General features: G+C 47.8%; 1 protein-coding gene across 1 annotated transcript in view; it reads right to left on the bottom strand.

The window, feature by feature from the left end:
- Positions 1-23,804, bottom strand: part of ZFHX3 (zinc finger homeobox 3) — a 735,572-nt gene that overhangs the window by 12,739 nt on the left and 699,029 nt on the right. The window contains exons 14-17 of the mRNA XM_064519879.1: positions 18,040-18,173; positions 17,638-17,838; positions 8,184-8,286; positions 1,092-6,554 (exon numbers count right to left, since the gene is read on the bottom strand). Coding sequence (XP_064375949.1) covers positions 1,092-6,554; positions 8,184-8,286; positions 17,638-17,838; positions 18,040-18,173 — 5,901 coding nt within the window. The remainder of the gene's footprint in view (positions 1-1,091; positions 6,555-8,183; positions 8,287-17,637; positions 17,839-18,039; positions 18,174-23,804) is intronic.

Here is a 23,804-nt window from a genome sequence, read left to right as displayed (position 1 = left end):
TTCAGCCTGTTGCTTAGACAAGATACTTGGAACCAGTTCTAGGGGTAGCTCTGTAAATGTAGAGAGGCCCTGGTGAAAGTCAACTGGAATAAACATCAGGATCATCAGAAGTAAATGGAAAAGTCTGCCAAGCGAAAGTAAGTCTCCTAGGGAACATGAATTACTCTTTCACAAGTTGCAATTCAGACAGATACTCTGGGATACCACAGATGTACCAGAGGTGAAATAAGGCCCTTGGATCAAGCTTTATAGGTCACTGCTAGACTACTGAGCAGTACCTTGCACTGCCAGTGTTTGCTATGCATCATATCCCTTCCACCTCTCTACCAGGTACACAGGAAAGGAGCATCCTGAAAAAAAACAATGATGTCTGATCTCTGGGATTAGGCTACCCAAACGACTATACCAAATTTCATTTTTCTGAAGTACTGTTAGAAAAATCATATTAAAATACAAAGAACATTTGTCTCATGACTATGCTGTTGTTGGTCAAGAAGGTATTTTCAGATCTGAATGTCAGCCACTGCTAAAAAACCAACCCACAGCTACATGGCCAGACACAGGACTTGTCCTGGAGGCCACTATAAGGACATTACATAGAGATCTTCCAGGTTTCTGTCACACTGCTATGAGGCATTTCATACTTTTCCCTAGAAACAGCTCAGAATTCTTGAAAACCTGGGATGGCACTACATAAAACTGAATTTAATATCAAAAGGAAAGCTACAATGAACAATGCATTCGGCATATTTGTCCTTTTCATGTTCTGTTTGATAAATCCTCTATTTATCATTTCCTTGAAGGTGCTTCAGATTTTTTTTAGTCTGTGCCAAGGAAACAGAAATATGCAGCACGTCTGGATCTTGCTCTGCTTCAGACTTTGCTAGAAAAACCTGAATTAAAGAATACCTTCTGCTTATACCTTTAATATAACTTTAAAATACCTATTGCTTATACCTTGTCAAGTAAACATGCTCAACTAAAGGGCCGGGTAGCCTATTATCAGACATTCCCAAGGGAACATCCACTTCTGCTAAAGGTGCCCAAAGTTAAGGTGTGTCTTTGGGCAGTGTGATAATATCCATACCCACCTGTGTTGGATGGAGTAAAGCCTGGTAAGGATGGGCTGTTGAGGCCTGGGAGCAAGACTGGAGGGATGCCCTGTAGTGCTGGGTATGCAGCAGGAAGGTTAAGAGCTTGCAGAGGGGTATTATCAAACATGCCCTGCTGTTGAGCTGCCAGACCAAGAACCTCATTGGCTTTTTTGATCCGGTCCAACTCCTGCTGAGCCATCAACTGACGTACAGTAGCTGGGTCAAAATACTCCTTTTCCTTATCCAACTGGCTTCCAATGGTTTCTTTAACTTTGGAGATATGCTGTTGAGAGAAGATATGGTCACGTACAGACAGTCGAGCGCTGTACTTGATGCCACACAAAGTGCACTCTGTTTTGGGTCCCTCATAACTTGTTTGGTTTATACCAAAATGCTTGGCCATGCTGAGCTTGGACTTCTTCTCCTTTGCCCTAGCATTCTGGAACCAGACCTGAACAACTCTCTTTGGCAGTCCAATGTCATTGCCCAGGACCTCACACTCCAGCATGGTAGGTGTCCTGTAGTCATTAAAGCATGACTTAAGAACTTTTAGCTGGAGATTAGTCATCTGAGTGCGAAAGCGTTTCTGTCCGGGCCGATCCCCACTCTCTCCAGACTTGCTGGCTGAACCACTTGCACCAGGGCTGGGTGAGCAGGGGTCTGCAAGGCTGGATGTTTCACTATAGTCCACAGTACCTTCATTATCGTACTCTTTGCTGTAAAAGCTGGGGGCTGGGCTGACTAGGCCAGAAGACAGCCGATCTTCATATTCAGACATTGCTATCATGGCAGCCTTTGTCAAACCTTCGCTGGGTCCGGATGCCGATTTGGTTTCGGTTGCAATCCCTGTTGCGCTGTCATTGTCTGCGTTCCCTTCATCTCCTGTTGTAGTGTCTGTGATTGCAGTGTTGACAGAAGAGCAGTCATCGTTGTCCAGCTTTGTTTGGTCAAAGCTCAGGTTGACTGAGGACATGGAGGGACTCTCAAAGTCTTCTATCCCTTCTACCTTAATGGAGGATGGACTCAGCAGAGTTCGAGGTGACAGTTCCATGCTCTTGTTCACTGGGGAGAGAGGAACACTCTGACCATCACTGCTGGTTGGTGGCATGTGGGAAAAGCTTGCTCCATCAAAGATGTCACCCTTCATTTGGAGTCCGCCATCGCAATCTAAGAGCATAGCAGACAAAGTCAAGTTGTAGCCAGCTCTCTTGGCCTCGTGCCAATGACGGGATCGAATATGAGCTTCGAGAGCTGTCTTTGCTTTAAAGAGCGCTCGGCAGAAAGGACACCGTCTGTGGGCTTGGGCAGGCCCTACAGCTCTGAACTGTCCCTTCCTTTCCCGTGCACGGGTATTCTGAAACCAAACTTGCACCACACGTTTCTTTAAGCCCACTTCATGTGCAATGTGATCCAACATTTTCCGTGTTGGGTTGGAGTCAAGCAAGTATTTCTGATAAAGAATTTCCAGCTGCTCTGGGGTAATCGTTGTCCTTAGACGTTTATCCCTTTGTGGTTCTTCTCCTCCGGTCCCACTGTCATTCTCTCCTGGACTTGCACTGGCCTTTTCCTCCAGCTTTCTCTTCAGGGTGTTCATTGTGGATGTCGGTGTCGATGGTGAAGTGGCTGAGCTTGCTGGAATCTGTGGTAATGTTCCAGATAGCAGCTGGCTCGCAAGCAGTGGATTACTGGGATCAAAAAGCATGAAAGGCATATCCAGCGTCCTGTCCAGGAATGGAGGGTGGATAAACTGATTCTGTGCACTCAAAAAGTGAAGCTGCTGATGCTCCTGCCAATGCTCAAAGGAAGGAAATGCCAGCTTACACTGGTCACACTGGTATGGGATTAGCTGAGGAGGTAGGTTTGCCAACTGTTGAGGGGTGGATGTGTGAATGGGTTTGAGGGAGAGATGCGAGAGCTGAGATGGGCTTGGGCTTGACTGTGACAAGGAACACTGAGGGGGTTGTGGAGGGGGAGGCGGCTGCTGCAATGAGGAAGGGGAGGATAACTGTGAAATCTTTTGGTGTGCTGAACTTGTCTTTTGTTCTCCTTGGTCCTGTTGCTGCTGAGACTCTTGCTTTGGTTGCACTTGCTTCTCTTGAGTTTGGTTTTGCTGTGTACTTGGAGTTTCAGACTGCTTTGGTTTCTCATCTGTAGCTTCTATTTTAGAACTATAGGTGGAGGAATCATCTGCCTCAGCGGTGAGCTGCAGAAAAGCTGAGGAGGCTGCATTAGCTGAAGACGTAGGTGTGCTGTAAGCTTGTGAGGGCATTGGTGTGCTGCAGGAGGAACTGGTTGGAGTCAAGAGCTCCATTGCATCCATAGAGTCTTCGTTCTGGCTATCGTCCTGTCCATCCTCATCCTCGTCTTTGTAACAAAGCTTTTTCTGGTGTTTAATAAGATCAAAAATGCGCTGAAAGACTAGACTGCACTTTTTGCATTGGTAGTTCAAGTTGCTTGTTCTAATGTATCTGTCATTTGTAAGCTCCCGCCGTTCCCCATCTTTGCCTTCTCCCTGATTCTCATAGTTTTTCCGAGCTTTTTGACGGGCATTCTGGAACCACACCACTATGACACGTGTTGGGAGGTTCAGCAAGTTAGAAAGCTGTTCAAATTCATCATCCTTTGGATAAGCATTGGCATCAAAAAAGTCCTGCAGAACTCTGAGCTGGTAGTCAGTAAAGCGGGTCCTGGAGGACCGCTTGCTTCCCCAGTACTCCTGCTTTTGAGGTTCCGGAGAAGGAGGCCGCGAGTCTATCTTCAGTTCTTCCAGGCTGGTAATGGGAGGATTACTGAAGTTGTACGGGGAATCCTTGTTGCGCTGCCGTTCTTTGAACAGAGTGTTTCTGAACCAGTGCTTGATCACTTTCTGGGGCAATCCAGACTTGTCCGCCATCTCCTTGATTTGTTCCTCACTTGGGGAATTGTTGATATCAAAATACTGCCGAAGGACTCTGAGCTGGTCATCAGTGATCCGTGTGCGTGGCCTCTTGTTCTGCTGCTGCTGGAGAAGGCTGGGGTTGAGCTGATGCTGGTACAACTGGGCCAGGTCGGCAGGCAGAGGGTCTACAGGACCAAGCTGGGGTGGCAGCTGAGCAGGTAGCGTTTGTAGTGGCATGGTTTGCATCATAAGTGGTGAAAAGATGGGGAGCTCCATTGGCATAGAGAGCTGGGTGAGTGGCACAGATGGCTGGGCTGGTGCAATCGTAGGAGAGGTAATAGGTGGGGCAGAAGTAGGAATGGTAGGAGTAGAAGCTGGCTGAGGAGGTGCTGGAGGGAGTGGTGGTGGGGGAGGTGGAGGTGGTGGTGGTGGCTCTGGGGTCTGAGGCCTTAGCGGGTACAGTTTATCATAGTGTTCTCTGTACTGCTTGGCAAATCTCTCTAACTGCTTAAAGGGAAAGTAATGTTGGTGTACATGCTCTTGGTGACTCTTCAGAATGAGGATGTTTGAAAAGAACTTGCCACATGTATCGCATTCAAGCTTTTCCAAGTTCTCACCTTGCTCTGTCTTCCCATTTTTCTTCTGCACCTTCTGCTTGTTCTCATTGTACTGAATGACGAGCTCAAAGCCGAAGTTTTCCAGCAAGGCTTTCGTGGCATTCCCTCTTGCATCAGATGCAATACGTGGAGGAAGTAAAGAGGGCTCTGAATTATTGCCTGGTGCAAAGTCCTTCTTGTCTTTGGGCTTTAAGTTGTCAGGCAGAGGCTCCTTAGACACTGCATTATTGTCTGCCCTCTCTGTATTTTCCCTTTCCCTTGGGGTTTCTTTTTCTTTCTCCTTCACTACAGATTTATTTTTCTTCTCTGGGTGCTGGCTCTGTTGTATAAGGACAGAGTGAGGTTGTGACAAGGACAGCTGACCTTGCTGCTGCTGTAAGAGCTGTGCATGGCTCTGCTGCGGGAGCTGAACTTGAGCCTTCAGGTCCTCCAGCAAACTTGGGCCTGTACCAGTCAGCGTCAGCGCACCGCTGGTGACAGGCAAGCTAACTTCTGGATTGAGCTGGAACTCGGCACTGGGGATGTAGAAAGGAAACAAAAGATGTTGCTGTTGCTGAAGCTGCAGAAGGGTCTCAGTGGTCATGGGAAAGTGCGGCAAAAGTGCTGGATTGAACAGCTGAGACTGCAGGAGAGCAGCTTGCTGCTGCAGTTCTTGCTGCAGATGGGCCTGGACTTGGGCCTGGGCCTGTGCCAAGGTTTGAGCTTGCTGCTGTTGCTGCTGCTGCTGCTGCTGCTGCTGCTGCTGCTGCTGCTGCCTGGATGCAATCATGTCTGCCAGTTTCTTCCGGTTTACCTCTTTGGGCTCAGAAGGAGAGGAGATACTAGTGCTAACAGGGTTGCCCAAGGGAGGAATTCCCACACTGTCACTGGATACCTGGTTGAGTAGGCTGGGAATTGGAGTCACGCCCGAGTTACTTGTGTTGGTGGTTGTAAAAGTATTACTGTTGCTAGTGCTCACTGGGCTTGGGGTGGATGAACCCAAGGAGAGACTGCTGCTGCTGCTATTGCCAGCTCCATTACTACTGCCACTGCCCCCAGCTGCCTCCAGTTTGGCAGCACGAGCCTTGGTTTGGTGCAGGACAGACCTCATGTGGATCTCCAAGGTAGAGCTCTGACTGTAGGCCACACTGCAGGTGTTGCACTTAAAAGGTTTGTTGTCTGGGCTGCTAGTAGGCTCGGGTTGCCCAGTCGCAGACTCCTGGAGGGCTCTTTTCAATTTATGCAGATGAGAAACTGAATTGTAATGGACCAGGAGAATGTTCTTTTGTGTGAAAGACTCCTTGCAGACTGTGCATTTGTAAGGGCGAGATGGATCTAGGAATTTCTCCATAGTGAAGTTAGGGCCTTTCCTGAAGGGTAAGGCCCTCTTTGGTTCTGAGCCAGAGTCCTCTTGCACCGACCCAGAATCACTACCTGTAGGGCTCTGCTTATCTTCCAAGTCACTCTCCTCCTCCTTATCTTCCTCAACTATTATAGTGTGGTCTTCAGCAAGTGAAGGATCGCCCATGGCAAGGAGGTCCCCGTTGACCAAAAGACCACCGTACAGCTGCTGAATGTCAGCTTCGCTCAGCTCCAGATGGCTGGTTTCCAGGTGCTTCTTCAAGGCCTGGAAGGTCCGGAAGCTGCGCTGGCAGAGGCAGCACATGGTGGCTGCTCGGATCACGTGGTACTGAGAATGGAGCTGCAGCTTCTCAATGGTCTTGAATGCCAGGCTGCACTGGTTACAGCGGTACTTGTAGACATGGCGATCGGATACCGGCAGTTGAGGCCGCTTTGCATGAACTTCATTGAAATGTGTCTGCAGGGCTGCTGAACTTTTGAACACCTGGTTGCACCCCTTCTTCCAGCAAAGGAAACCAGAATCCTCCCTGGCCGAGCTCTGATCAGCTAGAACTGGTTTAGGATCTCCACTGTGCTCTGCACTTTCAGATGACAAAAGGCTCTTTCCTGAGTCCTCGGAGATCTCTGTGAAAACAAAATCAGAACAAAACCAGAAGCATGAACAGATGCTGAGTGCTCTCCTCAAAAAGTTTCGACAAGGCCTACCTCTGCCATCTGTTTAGATCAAAAATAAGAAAGAAACAGCCCTGATTTTGTTTTTGCCTGGGGCTGAACCCAGCTCCAGCACTTTCTTCTCCTGATCATAGGCAAGAGCATTTTTCCCTCACCATTACTTTGGCTAAGGCTGACATTTCTCATAGGTTTTCCTTTAGCCCACCGAAGATTACACCAGCACACAAGGGCTGATCAGCACCCTCTTTTTGTCTCTGGTATGGCAATATTATTTTCTCTGCAAGAGGACGGGTATTTCTAACATTTCTCATCTATCCTCTTTCATTTATTTTAATACCAGCCCATTACCCTTATCATGGCCCATTGCATAAACCTATACAATTTCCTTTCTTGCCCACTTTGAATATCTGCAAATTATTCACACACACACACGTTCCCTTAGCTGCATTTATCACCTTTAATTCTTCCTTTTAAGTGAAGGCCCCCCATCCACCTATCTGTCTTTGCTGTCTTTCTTTGATGTCCTGTCTCTTTTCCAATAAGAAGGTTCCTCAAACTGAATGTAATATTTGAGTCTTGGCCCTATCAAAGCTAAAACCAACAGGAATGAAATCCAGGCCCTGCCGGTGGCAGCTCGAAGGGTGTTCTGCGAGGGATGAGGGGAGAGGAGAGAATAAGCAGTCCCTGCTCTGCCGCGTTTCCAGGGTCTGAGAACACAGTTCTGCCAGAAAAGACAGTGAGCTATGGGTAGAGGCCAAACGGGATCCTACTGTCCAGTGCAGCTCTAGCTACCCCGGCTGTGTCCGTGCTGTCCCCAGGATCTCTCCCTTTGTGCTGCATGCCTGAAAGGAAGCAACAGTCCTCTTAATTCCCAGACTCCTTGCAGACTCCTTCCGGGAGGTCACCACCAAAGGACTATCAGGACTGTTTCCCTAACAGGTGTGACATTAGACACTTCTGCATGCAGAATGATATTCTTATGACGTTCTCACATCATGCTACAAAGCCAGGAGCAAATAGCTGTTAACTTACAGGCATGCCTTCATAACACAACATGGCAATGAGCTCTGGGATGGATAAGCACTACAGCAGCTCACACCTCCCCAGACTGCTGGCAATGTACATAATTCAGCCATGATGTGGACCGAGCAAATAGAGCAGAGGTGGTAGTAGAGTCTCTGTGGCCAGCAGCAGCAAAATTTGTGGTTTCCCTACCAATTCTCTACTCCATCTGTTTTTCACTGTTCACATCTGGTGTCCTCCTTTGCCAGGATTCCACATAATTTCCACAAGAATTGCCACAGTGAGAGCTGTGTTCACCTGACTTCTGCTCGCAGCAGCTGGGAGCTGCTCTGCTCTGCCCTGCCTTGGGGACACGCAGGGCGCTGGCCTGTCTGTGGCACAGGTGAGGGGAGACTGCTCTGCTGTGCACCGGCCGGCTGGGGACCTTGGGAGGCAGCTGTGCAGTGGGAAATCAGCCAGGTGCAGATGTCCCCAGACAGCCTCCGGCCTGGTGACCCGGGCTGGGCGAACCACGAGACCCCGGTTTATCAGAGGCAGACCTTGGTCGGTCGCACTCACCAGGCTGCTTCCCTGGTTCCTCGGTGTTGGAGGCCCCATCTTTGTCTGGAGCAGTTGCTGGGAGAAACATGCTGCTGGGCATCATCACCTCAGGTGTTGTCACCTGGAAACAGAGGGAGGGAAGGATGTAGGGAGTAGAAAAACACAAGAAAATGCTTTAAACATCTTCAGCGGCAAAATCAGACACCAGTACTGTAAAGTCAGGTGTCACTTTTCATAGCTCACTGAAGACTCATGTTTATTAGACAAAGCTCACATCAGTCAAAAGTGTTTCTACAGTTACATTCTGGACATAATTAGCAGTGCACACTTGAAGAATAATCTTATTATTAATATTTTTTCTTTATGTAGAATTCAGACTTTGATCACTGACAATGTTTTGTCATGGGCTGTGAAACTTCTTGTGCAACCAATTAGGGAGATAAGTTGAAAGGCCCACCTTAAGCTGCTGAAAACATAAAAAGGCCCCTAATTAAATCATACCTTGTAAAGTACACTGTAAGCTTGAACTAGGGAGCATTGCAGCACTGTTTTCAAAGTGTATCGATGCAGGAAAAGGAGGGGCATGAGAAAGCAGAGTATAAATAAGGAGAGAGGTGACAAAGGAAAGGATGAATAAGGAAAGACTAAAAAGAGAGCGAACTGTCCGCAAAACGAATGGTCCTTTTGCCTCTCTTCAAGTGTTTGTCTAGAACCTGCATTATCATTACCAGTGTAGGACTTAAACTTCAAGATTTTTAAAGAGCTGGAAATTTTGTGTGGTTCAACTAGAGCCACTCTTTGAAAGAGTCAAATACTCATCTTTTTTGGGAGGGGAAAACCACATTCCTTTGTGTGCATCCAGTCACACTGAAGATACAAACTACCTAGCTAGCAGTTTGTGCATGGATGGTATCAGCAGCAGGACAAAATACCCTTTCAAACTTTCAGCGTCAGCGTCTAGCAGCATCCTAAAAGCTACCCCCCAGCCACGGTTCCCGGAGCAGTCACGGGAAGGACAGTCCTGCACCACCGACGTTCACGTGCCTGGCTGCCAGCACCGGCCACAGACCTGCAGCAAGCGAAGACGCCACTACAGCTGTGAGCAGCTGTGTGCTCCCTCACAGGTGACATCAAAGGACCATTCCCACTTTACCAGGGCTGATGGTACCTGAAGCAACGGAAACCAAAACTGACTTGCAACGCTTTTCCTACAGTGCTCGTGCTCCCAGCCTCTGCCTGCTCTAAGGGTGCGGTGTAAGGGACGCTCGCGGTAAGTATGCTTCCTAGAAAAACAAATCTCCCCATCCGTCCATGTCAGACACTGAGAAGGCATGTGAACCCCGGGTTTTGGAAGAGACCAATGAGGCTGCTACATTCACGGAGCATAGCTTGCTTTCTGCAAGTCGGAGACCACAAAGCTCTGACTGAACCACACGAGGTATTAACAAATCTGTGGCAAAGCTGCAGCCGAAATACTGTAAACCTCTGTGCAGGACTTGAAGCCTGCCTTATCTACGCGTATGTCAAATCCAAGCCAACACGGACTAGAACTTGGTTTCATCAAGAAAATGGAAGGAAACCAGCCCCTGAAAAGGCTCGGAAAGGAAGGTTTGCACGTGCGTGGCTCCAGGCCCCCACCCGTGCGGGGAGGGATGCCGAGCCGCCGCCGTCTCTGCAGCGAGCGGGTGGGTGAAGGTGAGGAGGGGCAGAGCCACAGCGTCTGGCTCCGCACACATCTGCAGGAAAGGCAGCTGATGCCGACAAACCACGAGGAGGGAAGCTGAACGCACCAAAATCCTTCCAACTTTTACTCTAACCGGGAGCATCTGATGGCTGTGGGCGGTGGGTCACGAGATGCGAAGGGTCACTGGTCAATTCACAGTGACCGAGCTCCGAGGAGGGGGACGAGCAGGGAGGCAGAGGAGGAAAGGCAAGGAAAGGAGCTGTCCCTCTCCGCTGTATCAGCAGGGAGAGTGCTTTCCTAGGATCTTCAGGAATTATGAAAAATAAATCATGAGAAATTAAAAAAGCCCCAACAGAGTAGAAAAAGAATAAAATTATCTAACACCTCAGCTGCACATCATTATAGAAAACTGTGGGCTTTTATACGCATTACAGTAAGGCAGCCATCCCCACTACCAGACTCAGTACGACGGATCAGTAATTGTTTTCATACACTTTAATTAGAAAAACTCAGATGGCTATGAATAATAATGGAAAAGAGAGACTTTTGCACTTGAAAGGTTGAAGTCAATCAAGTGTGAATGACGGCAAAAAAGAAAAAAAAAAGACACCAATTCATCAGGCCTCTGTTGTCTCGCCGCGTCTTTAATCATAATTCCTGATTGGGATTCAAGAAGGCAGTAAGCAGCGGTTCTTTGTCTGCCTTCACCTTCCGTCAATTAACTCTCCCCGAAATATAATCATCAACCTCACATGCTCCTCTGCATCTTAATCTGGGTCTCCAAACCAGTAAGTCCTGCCCTATATATGTTTAAGTAATTACCTTTATCTACCTGCATCTCCATAGCCACAGTTCGCACCCTCCTGCTACCCCTCCCTCCACAAAAAGAAAAAAAAAAGGCTCCGGTACATTAAATTGTTACAGGCACAAAATCCTGAAAGGCAAAAAGAAAAAAGCTCAGAGGAAAGTGCAGGAAGCTAGAAATTCTAGGTCTGGATGTAGGGCAACCGCTGGCAGTCCAGACAGACGTGCAAGGCTGCCACTGGGAAATAAAACTTTGAAAATAAGGCACTTGTCTTGCCTCAGCAACTGATCTGGTCCCTGCTTTAGTCATTTACCAGTTCAGCACTGTTCAGGTTTCTCTTTAAAACACCGCACCCCTTTCCTGTGCCATTTTCCAGGGCAGGACTACTCTGTCTCTCCATCCGCACGGACCACCACCCAAGCAGGACCAAAGCTAAAGCGTAATGAAAATGGGCCACACACCTCAAATCTCTTTGCATTTACACTGAGTTCCAGACTCCCCACTTTGAACTACTACGTCCTTTCACGCTGCAAACTACTCCCTTCGGCGTAGACACCATTTCTGTGCGTGTGCAGAAAATGTCTCGCGTGTTGTGGCTGCTTTTGTAATACAAATAATAAGAGCATCAAGGGGGGAGGAAGGCTCTGGAGGCCACAGTCACCCAACGGATTAAACACGGAGTGATGCTCCTAACCGCGGAATTTCGTACTTTAGATGTATTTAAATAGCATAGCTGTTCTGGGGATAGAGAGGAATGTATTTACCTTGAGCACAGGCTGTGTTAGCTCACGTGGTCCTGTGTGCTCTCTACACCCCCTTCACCTGAGCAGGCAACACCAGGGATGTAATCTGGCATCCATCCTAACACATGCTGAATAACTGTATCTCCTTGTTTTAATTTCTCTTTAACACCAACTTTTTCACCATATCAACAAGTCAGTCAATTTGAACCATTATTTAAGAAAAGCCCTACAAATGTAAGTTACAACGTAATTTCTCACATTTGTTATTTGTTATCTTTGAATCTGTTAACTGCTGCAGCGTCAAGGAGTTGGATGAAACCCCCTGCAATCACACAAATGGATTACGAGGATGGTCCCTGCTTTGGAGGACTTGTGATTTGTATTCCCCTTTCTTTCTTCTATACATATTCATTTTGCTCTGTCTAATATTAAACTGTAGCCCCTTTGCAGCTGCAGCCATGATATTTTGGCCCATAAACCACCAGCAAAGCTTTCAGGTTTAGAAATACTGATCTCCTGCACACTCGGATTTTCTAATCCAGCTCTGCACACAGTGCTGAAAGCGCACGCCCCACACCACCTGCTAGTATTTCCCAGGTCTCTTCTGGGTTGTTCTCCTGGACAATATTACTGTACGGCATACAAACGGTCTCCTTGAACTGGGTCACTCTCCTGGATCTTTCTGCCTAAATAAAAATGAGAGATGGGGTAGAATCGGCAGCTCAGTCTGTCTGCTGTCTTTGACAGCCCAATCTCTGAACACAAACACACAGACAAGGCTCTACTCCCGACGCTGCAGCAAACATTCAGCAAGCGCTCTTCGCTCGGAAAGCCGTCACCGACAACAGCGAGGGAACCGACTCTGTCCCCACCCCATGATCCACGGCCAAAGAACTTGCTAGGTTGAAGAGCCAAGAAGGGAAAAGTATGGGCCAGAGACTTTGGCAACCTCTCCCTCTCCCCACATCCAACATGTTTCTCTTGTAGTCTGTACTGAGCACGGAAACTTTGGCTTTAGAATTTCACTTGACGATAAACTGCAGAGAACTCAATTATCTGCCTTAGAAGATGGAAGGTTCTGCTGAAGTTGCTGGGACAGGCACCTGCACTTCCAGGTACCCTCCATTTTGGACAACATTCAGATCCGCTTACGCAGATGAAATTTCTTTAAGTTGAACAGATCCATTTGTATGCCTAGGCATCCCAAATTGATGGCTGCTTCTAAAAATAATGTGGTCCAGTGAATTACTAACTGCTACAAAAAACCCCAAGGAGCAAAACCATGTCTCCTGCCTCCCTATGCCGTGAATATCTTCAGCAGACCACGCACACTGACGTGTATTGTCAGCAAAAGATTTACCTGTCACCAGCTTTGAGAACAACCTGCGAGTTCCTTCTCACAGCTGACAACCCACAGCAATGACAAGCGCGGCTCCTGCTACTACTGCTTCCACCATGTTTTCAGGGTGACAAGCCACAGAGCCTCTCAAGAGCACCGGCCCGAGGCTCAGAGCTGCAACATCGCTCTCGCGCCGGCCCCGGCAGCATGACGCAGGCACATTCTTGGCACGTCCGAAAAATTAATCTTTGGATAGTGTGAATAGCCAGCTCTTTGTACATTGGATCTGTCTTCTCTCACTTTCCTCTGGACCAAATGACCAAACATACGGAGGTTCTACACGGTTCCTCTGTAAATGCCCCAAGAATGCTGAAACCCTGTGGCTTTGAAAAGAAAATCTCTAGAAAGGGTCTGAGGAGATACATTACTATCCCCATGTCCATGCAACCAGGGGGAAATACACATGCAATGCAAGGTTCCCGAACCAGACAAAGGAGGTAATTTCCATTACAAAGAGAGAGAGAGGGTGCTGGAGTGAAAAGCTTCATTAGACTCGGAGAAGCAAAGCGATGGCAGTATACCAAGGTCACTTCTAATTTAGACCATCTAATTGGCAAACATGGCTCCAAATGGCTATCATCTCACAGGGCTCAGAATTAATGAAGCCCGATTATTTTCATTACCTTCATCCGAGATGGAGAATGAGACACAGAGTGAGAGGGAAAGGGGGGAGTAAGAGGGGGCGAGAAGGAGGGAGAGAGAAAAATTGAATGACAGCAGAAGGGAGAGAGCAATAAGAAAAGACAATAGGAAAGAGGAAAAAATGTAAAGATAGTATGAGAGAGAAGCGAGGATGGCAGAGATAGGGAGGAATTACTTTTAGAGCAAGAGAGAAAAGAAAAAGATGAAAAGACAGCTGGAAACACTGGAAGGACGCCTTAAACAGAGGAAGAGAAAACTGACAACAGAATTAAACGGGGAGAGAGAGGAATGTGCAGAAAGATAAAGGAAGCGGAGCGGGAGGAGGGAGAGCTCCCCATTACGGGAGGCTGCTCAGGAAGCAGCCCGCTCTCCTATTTTGAGCCCATCAGTCTTGTCAATCGACTATGCAGGCGAACTGCACTTCACCCTCATTAAGGAGCTCTCTGCTGAAGCGGTGCAGGCCCAAGATTAGCAAAGAGGCTGTTATGTGGAAAGATGGCGATTAGACTAGCTTAGAGCTGCTGAAATGCCACATAAAATAAACTTTGTCACATTTATTCGCCAGCCCCGTGAAATGGAAGCAGCGGGAGAGCGCGGGACGGGCAAGCGCGGCCCGGCACACGGCCTCGGCCCCCGCCCCGCCGGGTCTCCCCACGCGAGCGAGCCCCTCGCCGCGCTGCTCCGTGCTTGGGCGGCAGCACGGCCCCCGCCACGCTGCTCGCCGCCATCCTGCGGGTCCCTCTCCCGCGGCGGCGGACGCGGCGGCAGGGCGCCCGGGAGGAGCCGTGCCCGGGAGGAGCCGTCCCCGGAGGAGCCGTCCCCGGGAGGAGGCCGCCGCTCCAGCTGCTCCCGGTGGGACGGTCGTCCGGGCGGCTTGTTGATACGGAAAGGAAGGGGCATGAAACACACAGATATGAGATGCTGAGCATAAGCAAGCAGCTGTTACTATGGCAACAGACATATTAGACACTGCAGGTTCCTGAAAGGCGTCTGATAAGGTATTATTAACTGGAGCCTCCTCCAAACGCCGAGTGCAAAGACACTGTGTCGAAAGGAGCCCGGCTCCCATTTACTGGGCTGCAATTCGCTCTCGGTGGCACCAGGGCCCGATTCGCGCGTCAGACCGAGACAGGAATCTTAGCTAGAAGAAGCGAAATAAGGAACGTTTGATGATCCCACGTTCTGCACGAGCCGTGCTGATTTCTTAATGTATTTGTCATTTAATGCAAAAAAAGAACAATCTTCTTGACCCACACGTTAATTTATTGGAACCAGAAAAGACAATCTCCCCCCCCCAGACACATCTGGGTACCAAAGGAAAGAGCTACGCAGGGCTGCTGGCAATGGCAAGACTAAAACAAGAAACGAGCAGGAGGGTGAGCTCTCTGGACATGCTCCTCACTTCTCAGCAGAAGTCCTGCACGCTGCAGGACAGAAGGAGGTCCCGCTGCAGCACAGAAGACACAGGGACCTAAGAGCACTGTGCTCCACCCCAAAGCCGTTGCTTGGGCATGTTCCCTGTGGGGTGTATTTGAGCTCCTTAATGAGTCGTTTCTGTCTGTCCTGCATCCTGCAGGATATACACTCACTCAGGTTAAGAGGATGCGCTAATTTAACCACACCCACTTCTGGACTGCTAGTTCTGTAGTTCCGAGCCCAACTCGGAAACTAACCGTTTTCACACCAGCGTAACAGACACCCGCAGCAAACTGGTTACACTGGCTGGCATAAGAAAGGGGCTCGGCTTCTGCTTAGTGCTTTTCTAAGGTCAAAATATTTTCCGTGAACGTAGTTAGAAGCTAACCAGGTTCGTTCAAGTCCTCAAAAAGTATCTGCATACTTAACTACCATCATTTAAAACGGATGCAGGTCCCAGAGAGCTGGGTCTTTGGGCTGGGGACAGCTCCTTAGCCTAGACACACGCCGCGGATCCAGCAGAGCAGGGCCATGCGCTCGCTGGAGCCCAAGGCTGCAACCACCTTGTCTAGGCGAACTGCTGCTGCTCTCTTCCCCCAAATCTCTCATAGTTTGCATTCAGAAAACGCTGGGATCTGTCAACACTGCTGTTTTTTTAACGGATATTAGGATGTGGTTCCTACGGGGAGTACAAGGAGTTCTTGCGGGTGGCTGAGAGCCTCGTCCAACGCTGGCCGCTGTGAGCCTTTGCTGGCCTGCCCGGGGCGCAGGACAGCCGGCGCAGAGAAGTGAGAGGAGAGGTGCCAGCCAACCAACGAAGGAAGATAAAAAGTGTACGGGGTTGAGAGGGAGACGCAAGATGACTGGAAGGGAGAGAGAAAGAAAAGAACAAAGAAGGTAAGAGAAGCTGGGCAACACAGCGTGGGCTTGCTCAAACAATATCACAGAAGGGGAGCTGATAAGAGAACACAAGCACTGTGACAAATGTGGTATTATTCTTTTCCATTGTCAGAAATCAGAAAAGAAGAGAAAAACAAGCAGAAATGGGGTGCAAGAAAAAATATCACAAAGGGAAAGAACTGACAGGAATCAAAATAAACACTTGATTTTATATACTTGGCGACAAGTTCTTAAATGCAGACACAACCTTGCCTTGAAGATTATACCAAAGAAATAACAGTGTAGAAATCTGACAATACATCCCATTTGTGAATTTAGAAGGGTTTTTGAAAACGTGCCTTATTAATTCTACCTGTATCTTAACCTGACACTAGGAAACAGCAAAGCGCATTCATGTAAAACCTATGAAAAGGAAATTCACGAGAAAAACAGTTTGAGACTCAAAATGTTATTTACTCAAACAAGTGCCTCAGCGCTGGAGAATGGGGTGCACCTTTATGAGCATTTTTGCATTGCAAGTGTGCAGAGGTCCCAGAGATGGGGTCCAGCAGTTGGGGACACTACCGTACACACAGGCCAGTAGCAAAGAAAGTCTCAGTCAACAACTCTGGGAGAAAAAGGAAGCCAGAACAAAAAGAACAGGTCTCACAAATGAGAATTTGAGCACTGCTCTGTTAATTTACTACTACTTATCAAGCACTCTAACTCATTCTTTCTGAAGTTAGCTGAATTTCAACTCCCCAGAGGCAGTGCTGGGGGAAGATTCCCACACTAGCTGCTAAAACAGTGATGCAGGACAGAACAAAAGCCTGATGCAAATACATTTGTTGTGAACCACAATCTGCTATCTGAAGCTTCTGCTCCACTTCAGAACAGACTGCACAAGCAATAACAATCACAACCCACACAAAGCCACAGTCTTGTTTGATAAAACAGTTCTAGAAATGGATTTGTTAAAAATTTTGAGTTCTATATGAAAATAGTTGACTTTATTTAGAGAACTTTCAATCAGCAGTTTAGCGGCCTAACTTCCTACTTCAGAGAATTTTAATTGTCTATTCTTAAAATCCAATTTAAGATCAGGCACTTCAAAATATTTTGAAAATAGCACTTGGAACAGTCACTTTATAGTATTCACAGTCACGTAAGATTCAAGCTCTCTTGGGACAACAGCCCTACATCCCTTGCTTGTTCAGGTTACCCTGAAGAAAGTGAATTGTTATATATCAAAAGCATGATTATCTGGATGGAATGATTCCCCACAAAAATAACAGATCCAACTTATCTCATACAACCATAACAATGATCTTCGTGAAGTGGATGAAGCGCGCACAGAATATGGGCTGCACGATAGGACTGTTTCTCCTCTGTAAGACTAGACTGCCAGTGCAAGTAACCCTATTGGTTCTTAAAATCATATGTTAAGCAGAAACCTGATACCCAATTTCCTGTAATGTTACCTTAACAACCCTGGGTGTCCCGCTTTGGAAGTGCTAATCTGCATACGGAGCACTTATTCTCTTTGCAACAGGAGCAGCGCAGCACATCAACTACTTCATCTCTGAAAGCTTCTGCGCAAAATGCAGTCCTATGTGATGACCTCAGTAGTTAAGGGAAATCTTATTTGCTCCAATCTCTTCATAGGACAATTACTCAGTATGGCAACAGCACTAGTTTTCACAGTGCTCAAGCATGGACAACCTAGCTTCTGCAGACCAAACATGCAGGGATGGGAAACGTCTCGATGAGAAAGCCAAGACAGATCAGGGAGTTGCCCAGAGTGGCACACTACAGCAGTATTAGCCTGTGCAACTGAGGACACCTCTCTCATCTTCGTATTTTCTAGGAAGGCAGCAGACATGTTTGAATATGCAGCAACTTACCGTCATGATGAGTTTCTCAACACAGTCAGGTGACACGCTGTGCAGATGTGTGAGGTGCAGCTGCAAATGGATCTTGTTGTTCAGCATGTCCTGGCAAAGTGGGCAGCGGAGCATGGGTTGCACTGAGTGCTGGGTCATGGCGTGTACCCGCAGTCGATTCACGTCTGTGTTACTGTACTTGCAATATGGACATTGATACATCTGCAGAGCAAGACAAATGAATCACGGAATTGCTACAGCTGCTGTTTTCCTCTTTCCTTAGAGCAAGACTTTAATGATTTGGTGCCTTTTCCTACCACCAGTTACCACCTTTCATCGTTGTCCTCTTATTTTTGCTTTTAGCATATATGAAACAAATCAACTACTTGCAGATGCGCAGAAAGCTGGGCTCTTGCTCCTTACCTGCTCTGATTTGGTCTCCTCTGAAGTTTTCGACCATTTAAAGGAGAGAGGTGACTCAGAGCTGCTGGGAAATGACATGCGTTTAGAGGATGCTGGAGGCTCTGTCAGCTCCTTCTCTGCCTGGCTGGCTGGTGCTGCAACAAAAAGAGATTTATATCAGGACATCCCCAAAGAGGCTTAAGTTGGATGAAGACAGTATTTCTATTTACACTGCTGCAGTTTCTTGAAACATAGCACTTGGAGGAGAATGAGTATATGGACTAACTTATATCCTACAAAGCACACCTGGCCAAAGAAAGGTCTTTCTTGATTATCTTCCATAATAAAGGAATTGTGTTAAATTCACAGTTAGAAGCAGAAAAATCACAGCTATTTATGTGGTCTGTTCACAACCTGCTAGGTGCGTGTCACCTCCACAAGCAGCTGGACAAATCCTACGACAAAGTAGGATTCATATTCCCAGCTCTGAACATACAAAGTTTTGCATACGACCGCTTTGAAATACGTTTGCCTTAGAGCCAGCTGAAAGCTGCGGCAGTGCAACACGAGCGGTTTGCACCTCAGTCCTGGAAGCACCGGCACGTCGCTAGAAGGACAGCACCGGCACGCTCAGCGCACGCAACTCACGCGAGCTCTGGGATGAGAACGTATCTGAGGGCCCTCCCCAGCAAGCAGTCCCACCAAAATCAGTGGGACACCGACCGCAGAACCTGGCCTATAGCTAGTGCTGGGACTAGATCCAGGCAATCACCAACTGTAACAAGTTAACGAGAGGCAATTTTAATTCATCAAAACAAAAAAAGGCAAACAAAACCAGAACTCAATAGCAAAACACTTCGTAAGCTGAGGCACTTCTCAGCAGGCACATCCTCTGACCCCTACCCTCCCCCCGTATCCCGGAGTACATAAATTTGTGGGACATCTATTATTTAAAAACTGTAAGGACAAGTATATTATACACAGCCCCCGTCTCCTCCTCCCCGAACACACATTCATAACAGTACTTTAATCTGTCTCGAATCGACTTCAAACCCATTTCGCCCTTAATGGGAGTTATTCATTTTCACTTGAAAGGTAATATATGACAGCTGGATATTTAATATGATGGATTGGCTGCCGATTAACAAGGCACTGTAGCATTCTTAGACTGGTCCCCCATACTCTGCTCCCTGTCTCTTTTTCTCTTCGTGAACTCATTGGCATCTGCACCTTATTTCAGAAGATGCAGTAAGAGTAAAATCAGGTGAACTGTTTCCTTCACAAAGATCCTTTCAATTACTGACATGAGATGTATCTCAAAAAGAACCATACCAAAATAAGAAGTGCAATCCACATTTCTAACCTCCTTCCCCGCCAGACCCCCACTTCTAAGCATTCAATTAAACAGAGGCAAAATAACTTCCAGGAAATGGAAAATAGATACTGCAAATAGGTAACAACACTGTTAGTAGAAGGCAGGGATCTGATGAGCTCTAGCACTACTAGGGATCTCCTCGTAGACTTGGCCACGGCAAAGCCTGCTTAGCGGTGATTTCCTCACTTCCACCTGATACAGCATCCTTGGAGGATGAAAGCGCAGCATCACTCCGTCCCCACCGGCCCCGCTTCTTGCCAAGGAAAGCAGCCGCTCCTGAGTGAGTTCGGGACCGCAGAGAAAACGTCACCGGGAGCCCGCTGTACTTAGCGAGCCGCGGGCTGCCAGGAAGAGCGAGACCAACCCTGAAGGAGATCCGACGTGCCGCGGCTGGCGGAGGATCGCCCTGCGCCGAAACGCCTCGGCTAAGCGGCGTGTGACGTGAGAGCGGCCCCAATACGGAGGTTAACTACCGCTGACATGGTCCGCTCCTCAGGCTGACCCCGGACATTAAAATGTCAGCCACAATCAGGAAGCCAAGGATCAGGACTGACTCGCGGAGAGACCCCAAGGCCCGTCCGCACGTGGCCAGGCAGCGCTGGGAGCTCTGCTCCTCTCCCGCCCCCGGGGCCGTGACAACGGGCCTCCCAAAATTTGGGGTCCCCTTTGACTTCTCTGTGCTGACTGGCAATTACGCCTGCGACATGGCTTGGGGAGGGTCTCCCTGGGCTCGGAATCCATCAACTGCCATTTCAAACCTTTGAGTATCAATTATTCCACAAAACTCCCCATCAGTCGCCCAGGGAGTCACGTGTGGACGTCACCAGCGCTGCAAGAGGGGAAAGGGACTGCGAGCTAGGAAAATAAAATGAGCAGAGAAATCTTGGCTAAAGTGTACCGGCCACCCTTCCAAATTAAAGAATGAAAACACTTTCAGTTTTGGAAATAAAGCAAGTATCGTTAAATACCTACAAAACTGTACTAAAAAGAAAAATCAGGTGACCTCCTACAGCTATATCCACTTCTAAATTAAGCTTTGGGAACTTACACCACTGATCTCTCCATCAGCAATGAGATCCGGTGCTGTCTACGGCAAAGCACAGCAAGCAGCTCAGGGAGTCGCTGGTTCTTATCTCTGCAACGCCACCGATTTCACTGTCTGCAATTTCCAGCAACGCACTAATGCGATGTTTTCAGACACAGCCGCTAATTTTAGTTTCCCAATTGCAGACAATTGCCCCATAGTTGCTGAATACTAGCTATAACCTCTGAAGCCGTTAATGTTTTTTCCTATTTCCTTCCTACTGGGAAGCAGCCTGCTTAGAAGTAGGGAAAAGTAAAAGGTAATTAAAAATCTACCTTTGCTTATTGTCTCCAAAGTGCCCGTTTTTATTAAGTGCACTTGTTCCAACTCATAACATTAATACTTCAAAACTGGAATTATTAGTATTTGTCCAGGCCTCAGAATAACGGGTTTGTTGCAGAGTTCTGAAAAATATATGCTCAATATTTGCCCTAAGTATTATTTTTTTAGCTGACAACTCAAATGGGAATTTTAATGCTGAGACCAAAGTTTACTGTTCATAAGCTGCCAAATATATAAGTGACACATTCAGTCCACATCACAGATCAGAAGAATTAAGAACTCTCTTCTGTCTCGGAGAAATGAGGACATGCAGCTTGCATCTGCTCTGAGCACACTCCGCGACTGCCTGCAGAGCGCTCTGACAGCTGTGCGGGACCTTTGCATCTCTGCGTGGAGTGGACCGGATTAAATGTCCTAGATTGAAAATGTCAGAAAGGCCTCACCTCCAAATCACAGCTCAGTACTAGACAAGGTAGAGCGCACAGCCTGTACTGCAACTATATAAAAGATCACGCTTAGAGATAAAGGCCTTGCAAAGAAGAAAAAGGAAGGATTATCTGGGTCTGAAGTATGATGTATGACAAATTTTCAGTTAGTATTTTTATTATTTTGACTCTTTAAATGGATTTATTTCAGATTTGTTGACCTTTGAGGAAAACTGCATTTCTCAACAAATGCACCTGAAAGCCAAAGGCAACGGGACAGAGCTGCTGCAGGCACGCTGGCCAGCAGAGCACTTTTGGGAGGCCTACCTTTCTTCTTGTTCTTTCTCAGCAACTTCTGCTTTTCAGAAGAGGAAGACAAATCCTCCCAGGTGTTATTTCAGAGGTGAGAGGGGATGCTTGCTTAGAAGTGTGGATCCTTTCTTTTGCTAGGTCCAGAGGTGAAAATGGCAACTGTCCCGAAAGGCTGACTACTCTTGATCCTGGTGCAAAGGGAGTCACCACCCCGCCTCCCGACCGTCAGACTCTCTTAGCTAAAGCACCGCTGACAGCCCCTTCATCCGAACTTCCATCTCCCAACCAGCAACATAATGGAGAAGCCAATTAAATGATTATTAATTCATGCTGCTTTCCGTAAGGCAGAGGTTCTCATCTCCCTGCATTCCGTAAACCAGCTTGCCACTTGCCCTAGAAATTTACAGTGGGGTTTTAGCTATCTCCATTGATTTAAAAAACAGCCACCCCCCGCCCCCAGCCAACTGCAAAAACCTTCCTCCTACTGAGTCCAACAGCCAGTCTGGGAAAACTCTTCAGCTGGCCTGGGGAACTGTGTTTTCATTGCCTGATGGAAAATAAAATTCCATATTTGGTGGTGCCTCCCTCCTCAAACGTCTTCCTGACATTTTCTTGGAGCTGCTTTTCAGCATCACGAACCTCTGGACCAAACCGATCTGCCTGCCTCGTCTGCGGACAGCCCTGCGGCTAGAAATGACCGGAACGGCAATCGGCAGCACAGCGAAGGCCTAGCAGATGAACATCCTTAAAACGGCTGTTGTTTTCCTCCGGAAATCCTGAGATTGGAAAGGTTTAATTTCATCCGTTTTCACGCTCACGCAGCGCCCATCTCCTCGTCCACACGGGAACGGGCGGACGGCGGGCAAGGCCCTGTGCTCGGACCTGTCCTCACAGGATAAGTAACAGCAGCTTAGGAGCCCGGAGTAATGGGCTGAAACACAGAGTTTCAGTCAGTCCCTCCAGCAGACAGTCGCTATTCAGTAGAAACACACAATTTGTATTAATACAGCAAAAGTAAATACGAGAAAATAACTCCACCGAGAGATTCTGGTGGCACAAGAGGCCACGGGAGCACAGCCCGGGCCTCGCCGAGAGGGAGTTTTGGTGTAAAACACCGCTACGGCACTGCCTGTTTGTTACTTCGCGTGTTAATAATATATGGTCGAATGTTTCTTTCCGAAACGCTGTCTGTTTACATTCCTATTCCCTGAAGGTACTGCTCATTCTAATAGGATGTTGTAGCCCTGCTAGCAGGGCAGTATATTGCCTGTTGCTCTACAGTATTTTTTCAAGTCTGTATTTGATAAATAACATGATCATAGGATAGACAGAAATAAATACAGAGATTTGCAAGCACACTTTTGTACCCAGACCTTTACTGCTGCCTTTCAAAAATGTGGCCCTAAAAGCAGTCGAGTAACTCGTTTTCCTAATGCTGCGTCATACCTTCAGCCTGCAGCGGGTCTGAACAACTGAATTACGATTAAATATTCATACTACAGCACCCAGAACTTCCAGTCACGGCAACACCTCTCTGCTGCGCTCTTTGCAGACGCGGAGCATCCAGAGGACTCGCGGTGCAAGAAACGACCGGAGCGAGAGGAAGCGGGGCAGAGAGGGCAGCAGCAAAGCCGCGGATGACTCCTGGAGTCGGCCCCGGGGAGCAGGAGAGCCCCGAGCAGCGCGGCCCCGGGGAGACCGTCACGCCAGCGCGTCCCAATGGGGCTTCGGGCGCTGATACACACTTAGCGTGGGAGCGACCGGAGGGAAAGCTGACTTTGGCACGTTACTACAGAAACGCACCAGCAAAAGACTGCACCAGAAAACAGAAAAAGCCCTATCAAAGCTGGAGGCGTTCACGGCCTCCGAGTGACGGCTCCTCGCGGTCATGTCCAGTTAAAGAGAAACTTGCACAGGGCGAAAGCGACGACAGGGTACGGAGAAAAGCATCCCGCCCTGCGCCATCATGACCCGCACGCTTGCAAAGCGGCACCCTGAAACATTGCACCTTTTCCTTCAGGAACAACTTCTACATTATATCTTCAGAACTGCATCCGACATGTGAGAAATGTTTGGGTTTTACTATTATTATTATTACAAAGTGGCTGAGAGGAAACAAGCGATAACGTTTTAGACTTAACCATTTTATGTGGTCCTTGAGCCAGCTGTCAATTTGTGCAAATATTACTGCCCAATTCAGTTGAAAAAATATTTCAACTAACCTACCATGCGACTGCGTATCAAAAGATTTATTACAGTTCAATGTGGGTCTCACTGGGAGATGGTCCAAGCAAGAGCAGTTTTAGTA

The sequence above is a fragment of the Dromaius novaehollandiae genome, chromosome 13 (genome assembly GCF_036370855.1).
Source record: "Dromaius novaehollandiae isolate bDroNov1 chromosome 13, bDroNov1.hap1, whole genome shotgun sequence".
Taxonomy (NCBI): Eukaryota; Metazoa; Chordata; class Aves; order Casuariiformes; family Dromaiidae; genus Dromaius; species Dromaius novaehollandiae.
This window is presented reverse-complemented; position numbering and strand designations above follow the sequence as displayed.